This window comes from Mobula birostris, chromosome 15, assembly GCF_030028105.1.
Source record: "Mobula birostris isolate sMobBir1 chromosome 15, sMobBir1.hap1, whole genome shotgun sequence".
NCBI classification, from domain to species: domain Eukaryota; kingdom Metazoa; phylum Chordata; class Chondrichthyes; order Myliobatiformes; family Myliobatidae; genus Mobula; species Mobula birostris.
In genome coordinates this window covers 70416379-70429975 of record NC_092384.1, presented here as the reverse complement: position 1 = coordinate 70429975, position 13597 = coordinate 70416379, and the positions used below count along the sequence as shown (strand labels likewise).

Sequence of the window (13597 nt, the reverse complement as noted above, 5' to 3'; positions counted from 1 at the left end):
GAGTTCAAGATTGTTGCTCTGACACCACTCCACTTGCTTGTATATCTCACTCCTGTATGCACTCTTGTCTACATCGGAGATTCTTCCGATAATGGTTGTATCATCAGCAAATTTATAGATGGAATCTGATCCACGCTCAGCCACACAGTCGGAGTCACACAGCCAACTCAGTACCTGTAGTGGAGAAGCCAATGAAAGGTATTTGGGTGCGTTAAGCATGCAGTCCTAGCTTTATTGCAAGCAGTCCCCAGGGCCCAGTACTCGGTAGAACTTGGCAGTTCCATCCACTCCTTTGCAAAAAGTGTGAATTGGTTGATGCGTGCTGGTTGTTTAACATGCAGCATACCTGAGCCAATGTGTAGCTGTGTAGGAGCAAACCAAAAAAAAACACTTGGGTCTTTGAACATGATGTCTCAGATTTATTGTGGTTAGCATCAGTGAGTAAAAGGGATCCACTCTCATCTTGGAGTCGAAAAGATAAATACTGAATGAAACATGCCCTCAGCCCGATGTCCATGCCAATCATAGTGCCCACCAAGCTAGTCCCATTTGCCCACATTTGTACCTCAAAACCACTGCTACGCTTCAATCTCCTATGTTCCACGGGATGAAGTCCTTCCCTGCCCAACTTCTCCCTGTAGCTCAGGCCCTCGAGCCCAGGCAACATCCAACCACAAATCTTCTCTGCTCTCCTTCCAGTTTGCTGATGTCTTTCCCATAACAGGGTGACCAAAGCTGTGCGCTATACTCCAAGTGTGGTCTCACCAACGTCTTGCACAACTCATAGGACTTGTGCAATATAGACAACATATTGGCCCAGGCTTATTGAGATACAACGTGGAATAGGCCCTTCCAGCCCTTTGAGCCATACCGCCCAACAACTCACCTATTTAACCCTAGCCTAATCATGGTCCAATTTACAATGAGCAATTAGCCTACCAACTGGTACGTCTTTGACCTTTGGGAGGGAACCAGAGGACGAGGAGGAAACCTACGGGCAGTCACAGGGAGAACATACAAACTCCTCGCAGACAGTGGTAGTAATTGAATCCGGGTCACTGGTACTATAAAACATTATGCTATGCACCATGATACCATACTTTCTGACAATGCCCTGCTCTACCTGGTGACTTTTGCCACTAGCACATCGCTATCTCCCTGATAGAGTGGATGGGACTTAGCTTACTCTGTCCTCTGAAGGATGCCATTTCGAATGGTGCCCTGTCCCTTTGTTGGACTATGGTATTGTTCTGATCCTGTGCTCGGACCTCTGAGATTATCACTGATGTATGTTTCATTGAGCTCACTGGATACAGCTGCTGGCACAAGGCTGCTGAGCACCCTGAATTTAACCATTGACTGGTTCTGAGGCTGGATCCGTGCTTTGGGGAATGTTTGCTCCCTTTGACTTCCAGCTTTTGGACGATAACCCAACTGAAGTGTGATCTGACTGCGTTTGTTTCAGGGTCAAGCTGTGGCTCAGCTCTGCTCCACCATTCCAGATGTGACAGTGTTTGGAACTGCCTCCTCGTTCAAGCACGAGGCCATCAAGGACACCATAACTCATTTCATTGACAGGAATGCTGATTATGTGCAGGATGTAAAAAGGTAAGGCAACTCAAGTGGGGAAGCCGTTGAAGAAATCCTCAACAGCATTTCTCTACCAAGGCTGGGCCTATTGGGAAAAGCTTTATGTTCAGCTCGGGGCTAAGTGGTTTGGCATGGGACGGATTGTGGTAATGATTCCTGTCCTTAGCCAGATTCCCACTTGGAGTTACAATGAGGGAGCCCCAGTTTGAGAGGCGCTTACGGTACATATGTGACAACCACCCAGTGAGAGGTCATCTCATCAACCACAGTTTGCAACAGAAGCGATTTCTTTCATTCATTGGATATGGAGTTTGCTCTTGGAGTCAATGCTTACTGCCCTTCCCTAATTGCCCTCAGATTGAGTAGTTCCCAGGGCCATCCAGATGGAAGTTTAGAGTCATTGAAGCATTATGAAGCCCCACTTGGCCAGTCAGGGTACTAGAGTCATAGAGAGGTACAATTTGGCCCAGTGAGTCTGAGCAGACCATTGAGCACCAGGGCCTGCCCAACTTGTTTTCCTAACATAATGAAGGCCACTTCCTCTACCAACAGGACAATAATAAGTCCTGTTACTGAAACAAGTTGTCCTTGGAAAAAAAACTCATTTGAGTTCAAATTTATTGTTATTGGCAGGGAAGAAATTCCTTGAAAATCAGCTTTTTGCCTCAGCAGCACAGTACGTTGCAAACATAAGTGAACATAACTTTACATGTGTTACACAGCACTTACACAGTTGGAAAAGAAAACAACATAACAATACCAGTGCAAGCTGAGAGAAAGAAAAATAAATATAGTGTGAAGTAACTTTTTAGCTTTTCGGGTTGGTTCAAGAAAACAATGGCAGGTTATATTAGTCTGAATTTAAATTCTGCAGCTCCCTCGATCGTATTTAAACTTGTATCTCCAGTTTATTGATCTGCCCTTCAGGAATTTCACTACGCTGCCGTGCCCATGATGAGACAGACTTGGAGATCAAAAGTTCATCTTTTAAGGAATGGCTTGGAGAAGGTGGTGGTGGGGTAGAGATATGTAGATATGTCTCTACCAAAGGAGTGTTAAGCACTCCTTACCTCCACTAGTCGGCAGCTCACCCTTGGGCAAGATGTAGCAGATGTAGCATCTACTTTGTCTCTCACCTCCCTCACCACCCCCCGCCCCGCCCCCAGAATCGGGGTCACGTGAAGCCATGAGAGCAGATGGTGGATGGTCGTATGAGCAACTGGTGCATATCAGAAGTCCTGCTTATGCAACCACTGACACCAGACAGACAATCTCTGAAGAGTATTGATAATGGCTGGGGTCACCCATCTTGTAAAGACACTGCCCAGAAGAAGGCAATGGCAAACCACTTCTGTACAAAAATTTGCCAAGAACAATCATGGTCATGGAAAGACCATGATTGCACACGTCATCGAACATGGCACATAACAGTGATGGTGACCATGCCCTAATTTCTAGGGATATAGGTTCAATCTTGACCTCTAGTGCTGTCTGTGTGGAGTTTGCATGTTCTCCCTGTTAGTTGTACTCCAGTTTTCCTCACGCATCTGAAAGATATGCTGATAGATTAATTGACCGCTGTAGATTTCTCTGTGTGTGGGCTCATGGTAAAAGTTGTGGAAGGCTTTGATAGAATGGAGGGTCTATTTCCCTTAGCAGAGAGGGCAAAAACTGGGAGCATAGATTTAAGGTAATGAGTGGATGGATTTAAGGGGAACTGAGGAAAAAAATTTTCTCATGAGGATAGTTTGCTGGTCAGGAATCCACAACTGAAAGGTGTATCAGTTGTATTTCAAAAGTAGCTTTAATATAACCCATATCAATACGACCAGTGTAATTTGGGATTAGTCTTGAATACTCTCTTCTTGGTTAACATGGGCACTATGGTCTCAGTGGCTTCTTCCTGTGTCAATCTTTAAAGGGTTTCTAGTTCAGTGCTTAAAAATATAAAAACATCTGTTTGCACAGTTCCAGAGCAAACACAGATGTGTAATATTGGTCAAATAAATCATGGGATAGTTCTTCACATATTTTCAATATTTTCTTCAAACCAATCTGAAACTAAGCGATGAATAACTTGCACCCCAGGAGTGGGATTTACAGCTACGGCCAAGGGAAATACAGATCTTCTCCGATAACAATAGACCCCTACCCAGAAAGATAGAGTTTAATTTTAATACTATTCTGAAGCCGCACATGTACATTTAGCCAGCTAACCTTGTAAACATTCTGGTGTGGAAACACATGGAGATAAAAGATACAGAATCAGTGATTGATACTGATAAAAAGTGTGAAAAAACCTTGTCAAAATACTTTGCACTTTGAGTTTGTTTGAACCTTTCAAACTGCAGTTGTGTGGAGACTGTCTTTAGTCAGCCTGCAGTGTGACAGGAGTTCATAAACCTGAGGGTCTGAGGTCTATGCAGAACAGAACTGTACAGTGCAGGATTGGGCTCTTTGGCCTGCAACGTCTGTGCTGATGATTATGCCAGTCTGCGCTAATTCCATCTGCCTGCACATGGTCTATATCCCTCCATTCTCTGTCTTTTTATGTGTCTGTCCGAATGCCACTTAAACCTTGCTGTTGTATCTGCTTTCATCATCCCACCTGGCAGGGCAATACAGGAAGCTTCTACTCAGTTTAAAAAACTTTGCACATTTCCTTCAAACCTTCTCCTTCTCATCTTGAATCTATATATTCTAGTATGAGACATTTCCTCCTTGAGAGCTATGTGGTTACTACACGAGGGGTGACCTGCAGGCTAGCAGAGGGACGGAGAGCCTTACACTTCCTTTGTAAGAGATGTATCTCCACCCCGCCACCCAACTATCCTATCTATGCTTCTTATTATTTGTATACTTCTATCAAGTTGCCCTATAGCCTCTAACACTACAGAGAAGACAATACAAATCTGCCTCAAATATTGTTATTGCTAATTGTCTCTAATCCAGGCAACACCCTGGTGAACCTCTTCAATTCAGTTCACTTCAAGTTTAATTATCATTCAACCATATATGAATGCCCATGAATATAGCCAAATGAGACAGCATTAGTCCGAGGCCAAGGTGCAAAACACATTACCAACAGTCACACACAGTACAAACTATGCATAGCACATACAAGATAGCAAGCACATGTAAGATATCAATAAAAAAACAGCCAAGCAAAAAAAAAGCAGTCCAGACCCTGAGTCCATGAATGCTGCAGAAATCTGCAGTCAAACTCAGTACAGCTTGACTTCTGCCAACTGAACACTTGGGGGCAGCACTGACTCCAGACTGGATGCTGTGCCACACTGCCCCCGGTGGAGCACACTGGCTCTGACATCTCTCTCCTGGTGGCTCTTCCACATCCTCTCCTCATCCTCCACATCTTTTGTGTGATGTGCTGACTAGGACTACATCCTCTCCTCATCCTCCACATCTTTTGTGTGATGTGCTGACTAGAGAGAGTGCGGGGCAGGTGGACCAATAAGGTGCAAGGGCCACAACGAGGTAGATTGGGATGTTAAAGAATGCCTTGGAATGTGATCCATCTTTGGTTCATCTTCAGGATCTCTCCAGATGGAGTGGATATTGTCCTGGACTGCTTATGTGGTGAAAATACCGGTAAGGGACTTGGCCTCTTGAAACCTCTCGGCACTTACATCTTGTACGGTAAGTTCTACCACTCCAAAAGCACTGGCGTGTTTGAGAAGTGCAAAATCTAAATATTAAACAGTTTGTGCCATTATGTTAATGTTAAAGACTGTTTGAGCCATTGCAAGCATCACAAAAGTGTATTCACCAACTTCTAGGCTCATCAAATATGGTTACCGGGGAGACTAAAAGCTTCTTCAGCTTTGCAAAATCAGTAAGTAAAAAGAAAACCATCGAGTAAGTTAGATATTAGCATGCTGTGCATCATGTGCATCTGTCTGTGCGCTGTGTTGCTTTGTGCTTGTATTTTAGCTGTTCGACTGCAGTAGATAAACACCCCCTAAATACCCCTTAAACATTTTCTTATTCCACTGTGCTGTGAAGTGTGACATTTAACGCTGGCCTTGCATCAGGATTTTGTGGATAACTCAACAATGCTTTCGACTTGATCTGCAAAACTGAGTGATATTGGGGAACTCTTTCTCTTTGCCATTGGTTCACTAGGTACACATTGGGCGCCAAAGTAGCATAGCAGTTAGTGCGATGCTCTTACACCTCAGGGAGATCCAGAGTTCAGACTTAAATTCCAGTGCTGTCTGTAAGGAGTTTTTACATTCTCCCCATGAACTGCGTGGGTTTCCTTCTATGCTCCAAAGACGTATGGGTTAGTAGGTTAGTTGGTCAATTAAGCTCGTGTTAAATAGGTGCACTGCCAGGGTGCACAGCTCATTGGGCTGAAAGGGCCAGCTCTGCGCTCTATCTCTGAATAATATCAATGAACAAATTTAACTCTAGAAAAGGTGCTGACATTTTGTCAAAGATTACAGTTTGGTACAGGACTCAGCAATGGTTAGACTGGACCTGAAACACGGACAGATATTGGGAACTCCTTTTTCTTTGGCGTTGCCTCCTTAGATACATATCATAACTCTGAAAATGTTTGCAAACCACGCGAAAAAAATCATAGTACTGACCATCGCCTGTAGTACAAAACATGATGTGTGGAATGGGAGCAGGAGGAGGTCCCTGCTCCTCTGTTATTCAGTAAGATCATGGCTTTATCTTTTCACACCTAAGCTCCCTTTTCCTGTATGGACCCATATGTTCTAATTCTCTTAACATTTAAAAGCCTGTTGATCAGTCTTGAGTGGGTTCAGTGGCTCAGCCTTCGGCTGGGTGGACGATTACAAAGGCTCACTGAGGTGAAGATATTCCTTCTCATCACTCTTCCTGAATCATCAGCTGTTGATTTTGAGAAGACTTTTAGACATCAGGGGAAATGTCAGCTCTGTATCTACTCCATCACAACCTGGTTATTTTGAGGTAGTCCTACTATGATTCCACTTCCCACTTCTTTCTCTCCAGGTGGACACACAACAGACTGCGGGATGTCGGAATCTGGAGCAACAAACAATCTGCTGGAGGATCTCAGTGGGCTGGGCAATGTCTGTGAGGGAGTGTGAAAGATTTTGACCTGGAATGTCAAAAATTCCTTTCCTTCCCCTCAGATGATGCTCATCTTGCAACATTCCTCTCCTAGATTTCTTGTTACTCTTTCTTTCCCTATCTTGTTATATTAAAAATAAATTCACTGTTTTGTTCAAAACATAGCAACTGTAATCTGTTCGACCTTCATGTCCTCCTCCACTTACATTCTGGACAGGTTTCTTTCTGAAATGGCACTGGATTGGCTGAGAGATGACAGAAGCAATGATCAACTCTCCAAATTTTGTAAGGTTGTATCCAACTTTACAGCCCAAAGGTAATCCATTCAGCCCATCTGCTTTCTGCTGGTGTTTGTCCATAAAACCATAAGACAAAGGAGCAGAAGTCGGCCATTTGGCCCATCGAGTCTGCTCCGCCATTTTATCATGGGATAAAATTTGTCCTCCATATTAATCTCATCCTACCTCTCAGAGCATGTATTCAGTCACAGAATGTGGAAATGGTTGACAATGCTGGCATCTATTGACCATCCCTGGCTACCTAGTAAGTATGGGGTAGTTAAGAATTGACTACGTTGCCGGATCCTGGAGTAGGCCGGAGAAAGGTGTCAGCCTACCTTGCCAAAAAAAAAAACTCAATAGCTCGGGCAACATGTTCTGTATCGAGGCCCTCAGTTTAGACTGGAAAAAAAGAAAAGACATCGTTGATATAAAGAGGTTAGGCCAAAGGGTCAGGCAAGAGCTGGCAGATGATAGGTAGTTCCACGTGAGGAGTGGTGATTGGCAAATGGAGGAGGTGAGAGTAGAAATTAGGAGATTAGAATGAGAGAAAAAATATCACGTTACCTGGTCCCTCTCTCTCTTTTTTCTCTCCTCTTAATTTGTTCAGTTCCTTTGACACCCACCTTGCTTCACAGAGCCCACAACCCTGTTTCAGATTCAGATTTATTTATCAAAGATACATCAAAACATACACGCATTAACAACCAACACGTTCCAAGGATGTACTGGGTTAGCCCGCAAGTGTCACCACACATTATGGCACGGACATAGCATGTGTTTGACCTTCTCCACCCACTCCATCTGCTGATCACCCACAAAACCCTCCCACTGGGTCCACTCTCCCCACTGTATCAGCCTCCTTTATTTGGTTCCATGTTCCGTCTTCCTCTCTCATCAGATAACATCATCTGCTGCCCTTTCTTAGCTCCATTGAAAAGCCTCCCATTCACCAGCAACACCCCACAACATGCTGGAGGAACTCAGCAAGTCTGGTAGCAAATATGGAGGGAAATGAGCAGTCGACGGTTTGGGCCGAGACTCCTCCGATATCTGTCGCTATTTCTACACTCCCCTCTTCCATCGAACCCTCCTCAGCTGCACCAACTTATCGCTTGCCAGCTCTTGCTCCACCCCTTCCCCTAACCTCTTTAAACCGGAGTTTGAGATCCTTCACTGCCGTGGAACGATGCAAACCATTGCTAGTCCAGTGATATTGCTGTTAGTCCGGGAATCTAACCACTAGATTACAGCAGAGCCCTAAATTCTATCACTTCTTTCTGTTCCTTTCACTTCCAAGTAAACACATCTAAGCTTCCCGCTCTAAGCACCCAACATTGTTGGGGCTTCCAAATAACTGAAGATAACACACACAAAATTCTGGAGGAACTCAGCAGGTCAGGCAGCATCTGCAGAGGGGAATAAACAGTCGATGTTTTGGGCTGAGACCCTTCATCAGGACTGGAAATGAAGGGGGCAGAGGCTAGAATAAGAAGATGGGAGAGAGGGAAGAAGTACAAGTTGACAGGTGATAGGTGAGTAAGTCTAGCTAAAGAAATTCCTCCTCATCACTCTTTTAAAGGGACTCCCTCGTATTCTGAGGGCGTGGTCTTTGTTCCTCCATTCCCCCGCTCTAGAAAACATCCTCCCTATGTTCACTCTCTCTAGGCCTTTCAACAGAAGATAAATTTCTATAAGATTCCCCCCCACTCCTTGTAAAGTTCAGCGAGTACAGGCCCAGAGCCATCAAATGCTCCGCGTATATTAACCCTTTCATTCCTGGGATCATTATCATGAACCTTTTGGGACCCTCTCCAATATAATTGTTGGAGATGCTCGCCCAATTTTAAAAAAATCACATCCAATGAGCAGGGGTAATGCTGAATAAAGACAATGATGCACAGGAAACTGCAATAATTCTGATATTCAAGTGCAGTGGAATAACAAAATGCTAATCATTAAACTCCATTGCTACATTACCGGAGATTTGCAGCATTTGTGTGGTGAAGTATCAGAGCATATCAAAATCCTTCATTTGCTCTCTGTTTGGCCCATTTTGAATTGTATTGCGCAGAGTTTTACTGGGGCAGAGCATCTGTAAGATATAAAATAATGAAGTCAGCAGAAAAACAGGAGACAGAGCAACTGTTTCAGGTCGCTGACCTTGTGTCGGGACCAGGCTAGAGCCGGAAGTGGAAGTTTTAAATTACAGCGAGGGTCGGAGATAATGAAGGGGAAGGTCTGTGAAGGAGTGGGCATCAGTGAAACTCTGATCTCACAGTTGGTGTTGGTGCATGCCGACTCTGACAGGCATGGACCTGTGAGTTACGGAAGTGTGTGTGGGAGAGGCACGCATCGGAGCAGACAAATGCTATTTATGAAGAAAAAGAAAAGGAATGGTTGAAGTGTATGAATCAAAGCTGAGATGTGTGTTCATATGAAATGGTTGAGCTAGATGGCCAGTCAGAAGATAAGGTGCTTTTCTTCCAGCGTATAGGACCAAAGACAGAGAGGTTAGAATGGGTATGTAATAAAAATGCTTTGAAATTGATTTTTTGTTCTTTCATGATTCAGCTGCAAGAGATATCCACAGACAAAGGGGACACTGTACACATATTAAAGGTTTATATGAGATGACTTGATGAGAGTAATATAAAGATTAAAATGCAGAAAAAAGAAAAATGATTAATGAGGTAGTGAAGGAAACAAAATAATACTTAGCAACCAATCTAAACAGTGCCGGAGGGACTGACAGTCTGTTCTAGTCTTTGCTTCTGTTTCGCTTTTTCTCTTTGTCTCTCTTTTCCTCTCTCTATTTCTCTGACTTTTTCTCTGTCTCTCTCCCCCTCTCTCTCACTCTTTGTGTCTTTATCTCTGCCTCTGAACACCAGTTGCTACCTGAGTATTTTGTTATGGGGAAGATAGCAGTTAGTGCCTGCTCCTGAACATGATCGTTTCCATCCCCATACGAGCATGCTTTTCGTTATTATCTACTCTCAAGGCCTTTTACTTGCTCAAAGCATTCCAAATTCCAGTTTGTGATTGTCATATGTACCAAGAAACAGTGAAAATCTTGTCTTGCATATTGTTAGTACAGATCAAATCATTATATAGTGCATTAAGCTGGAAAAAGGTAAAACAATAACAATGCAGAATAAAGTATAAAAACTACCAAAAGAGTGCAGTGCAGGTAAACCATAAGGTACAGGGTCATAACAAGGTAGATTCCACCTAGAGTCCACCTTCTTGTAGAAGAGGCCCATTCAAGATACTAATAAAAGTTTGGGATAGAAGCTGTCCTTCAGTCTGGTAGTATGTGTCTTTAGGCTTTTATGTATTCTGCCTGATGGTAGAGGGGAAAAGAGAGAATGTGTGGGGTGAGTGGGGTCTTTGACTATGCTGGCAGCTTTACTGAGGCAGCAGGAAGTATAGATAGAGTCCACGGCGGGGGCAAGGCTGAAACTGGAGGCTAGAGGTTTAAGGTGAGAGGGGAAATTTTGTAAGAGATCTGAGGGATGTGTTTTGTGTGGTGGGGCAAAACACAAACGTGCATTTACATGGAAGTCACAGTTTTGGTGGCAAATTTGAACAGAATAAAAATCTGCTGCTAGGAAGAGATGGATCAGGAGAGTGAGAGGTCATGTGGAGAACAAGGACCAGGATAGACTGGATGAGCCGAGTGGCCTGTTTCAGTCCTGTGTATTCCATGAGTATAGGAGTTTCAACCCTGACTTTGCTTAACACACAAAATGCAGCCCATGATATTATGTTCCCTGTTGACATTCATCCCCAAAACCTTGGCTCAGCTTGTCAGGACCACACGTTAGTACGCTTGGATTCACTAAATCATTGCCATGCTTAACCACACTCATTACATCAGAGCCACATCATTTCTGGAAGTCATTAAATCATAGCTATGTTGTCGCTTCTATGTTAAATCATGGCTGTACTAGTCCTGTAAAAATTAAGTCATAACTGTGTCCTATCCTATTTGTAGCAATAGTATACTTATATCTCATTAAGGTGTCACTGTTTTTGTTATACCATGCCATTTAAATAATGGCTAGGTTATTACCAGAAACTCATAACTGTGGTAAGGCTGTGCTTGTTAAATCGTAGACCTTTTGTACTGGGATGGATCTCATTAGACGGTAGCCATGTTGGATTAGAAACAAAATCAAAAGCAGAATCAGAATCAGGTTTATTGTCACTGACATTCAGTATTTCGTGAACTTTGTTGTTTTTTGACAGCAGTACAGTGTAATACATAAAAATCACTAGGTTATAATAAGAAATACATACAAATAACTAAGCTGTGCAAAGAGAGAGCAAATAGGTAAACAAGCAATGTAAAAGGAGATATTTCAAGAAATCCAGGCAGATACAGGCGGATGGCTTCGAAACGGACATAACGAGAATGAAATCTTCTCTTTGCAGTGGTGGCAGGTTGAGAAGGTGAACCCCATAAAGCTTTACGAAGAGAACAAAGTCATTGCCGGGTTTTCTTTACTTAACCTTCTCTTCAAGCAAAACCGAGGGGCCAAGGTGAAAGCGGTGATGGATAAGCTGATATCCCTGTACAACCAAAAAAAGATCAGACCCTTGGTCGATTCGCTATGGGCTCTGGAAGAGGTAAGGACACTGTTTTAGTTACAGCACAGCCCGAGTTGTTATGGAGAATTATAAATGATAGTTCAGAATCAGGTTAATTACCACTGATGTATGTCGTGAAATATGTTGCTTTGTGGTAGCAGTACAGTGTAATACATAAAATATACTACAAATTACAATTTTAAAAATATTTAAAGAAGTAATTAAGTAGTGCAAAAAGAGAACGAAGGTAGTGTCCATGGAATTATGGACCATTCAGAAATCCGATAGTGGAGGGGAAAAAGCTGTTCCTAAAATATTTAAGTAGGCTCCTGTACCTCCTCGCTGATAGTAGCAATGAGAAGAGGACATTTTTATGTAATGAGGAGAGGGTCCAGAGGCAGTTCACAAGGATGATTCCAGGAATGAAAGGGTTATCACACAAAGAATGTTTGATGGCTCTGGGTCTGTACTCGCTGGTATTTAGAAGGATGGGGGAGGGGGGTAGCTCATTGAAGCCTTTCGAATGTTGAAAGGTCCAGACAGAGTAGATGTGGAAAGGATGCTTCCCATGGTGGACGAGTCTAGGATGAGAGGGCACAGCCTCAGGATAGAGGTGGCGTCCATTTAAAACAGAGATGCAGAGAAATTTCTTTAGCCAGAGGGTGGTGAATTTGTGACCACCGGCAGCTGTGGAGGCCAGGTCATTGGGTGTATTTAGGCTCAATGTTGCACGAAGGTGGTGAATCCATGAAATTCATTAGCATGGATGGCTTGGAGGCTAAGTCATTGAGTATATCTAAAGTGGAGCTCGATAGGTCTTGATTTGTCAGGGCGTCAACGGTTAAGGGGAGAAGTCAGGAGAATGGGGGTTGAGATGGATAATAAATCAGCCATGATGGAACGGGGGAGCAGATTCAATGGGACGAATGGCCTATTTCTGCTCCTGTGTCTAATGATCTTATGTCAGTGAGATCCTGGTGAATAGGGAGGTGTTCATCTTCCTCACTTTGCAACAGAGAGCTGTAGTGCTGTGGTGAACCGTGAAAGGTGGTTTACAGACATGAGTGACTGGAGCATCAATTGTACTTACATTTTGATGAATGATAAATCTTTGCAACATTGAGCTAAATATTGATTGGATTTTGCCTCTACTGGGGCCATTGTACAAATACCAGTGACGATGTCTAAGGCACTGATGCAGGTGTTTCCCAGCCTGTGCTTGCTGGTTCCTTGCTTATGTTGACCGTCACCTTCATCTTGCTGCCTCTGTCCTCGCCCGGTTAACTCGACTCTGACAACTTGCACTCATTCCTCAATCATACTGTATTTGCCCATGTACAAAGAGAACAGCCTGGTCCCCATCACCACACTGCTCTGAAGTTTGAACAATGAAATGCCATTTTTATGCTGAAATTGACTTTATGCCTTGTGCACTTCTGAATCCATCATTTGCAAATTTAAGTACCAATCATAATAGATACTGTATTTCAGGCGTTAATAGGCAATTAAATCCGAGTGTTAAAGGTCAATAATAGTTGCGAATTAGTAAAATAACTATCCAATAGTAAGTGTTGTCCCAGAACCCTTGGTTTGCATCTTTATCTTGTCTTGGTATGCTCGGTGACCTTGGTTTCCAGGCACAAACAGAAAGGTTGTACAGAGCTGGGCTTTGAAGAGCCATGTTCAGCCTGGGTGACTGGTCTATGCCTGCACACTTCTCCGTTGGCTTATCAACTTGACTGTTGCGTTAGTGAGTTTTAACACTTGAAAGTCTGTACAAAGTGCCTGTGCACAGTTCAGTTAGCTCACCGTTTTAACACTTGTTCAGTTGTAATTTGCACAGCTTCTTCTTTAGTTAAAAGTTCAAAGGAAATTATATACTATATGTCACCATATACAACCTGGAGAGTTATTTTCTTGTGAGAATACACAGTAAATACAAAGAAACACAACAGAATCACTGTACCTAACAACAAACACCAGTGTGCAAAAGACAACAAATTGTGCAAATTCAAAAAGAGGAAAATAAAAATAAATAAGCAACCGTATCA

The 13597-nt window shown here is 43.2% G+C and overlaps 1 protein-coding gene across 1 annotated transcript in view; it reads left to right on the top strand.

Annotated features, from left to right (window-relative positions):
- Nucleotides 1-13597, top strand: part of vat1l (vesicle amine transport 1-like) — a 184368-nt gene that overhangs the window by 79198 nt on the left and 91573 nt on the right. The window contains exons 4-7 of the mRNA XM_072279203.1: nucleotides 1466-1608; nucleotides 5144-5247; nucleotides 5388-5443; nucleotides 11391-11585. Coding sequence (XP_072135304.1) covers nucleotides 1466-1608; nucleotides 5144-5247; nucleotides 5388-5443; nucleotides 11391-11585 — 498 coding nt within the window. The remainder of the gene's footprint in view (nucleotides 1-1465; nucleotides 1609-5143; nucleotides 5248-5387; nucleotides 5444-11390; nucleotides 11586-13597) is intronic.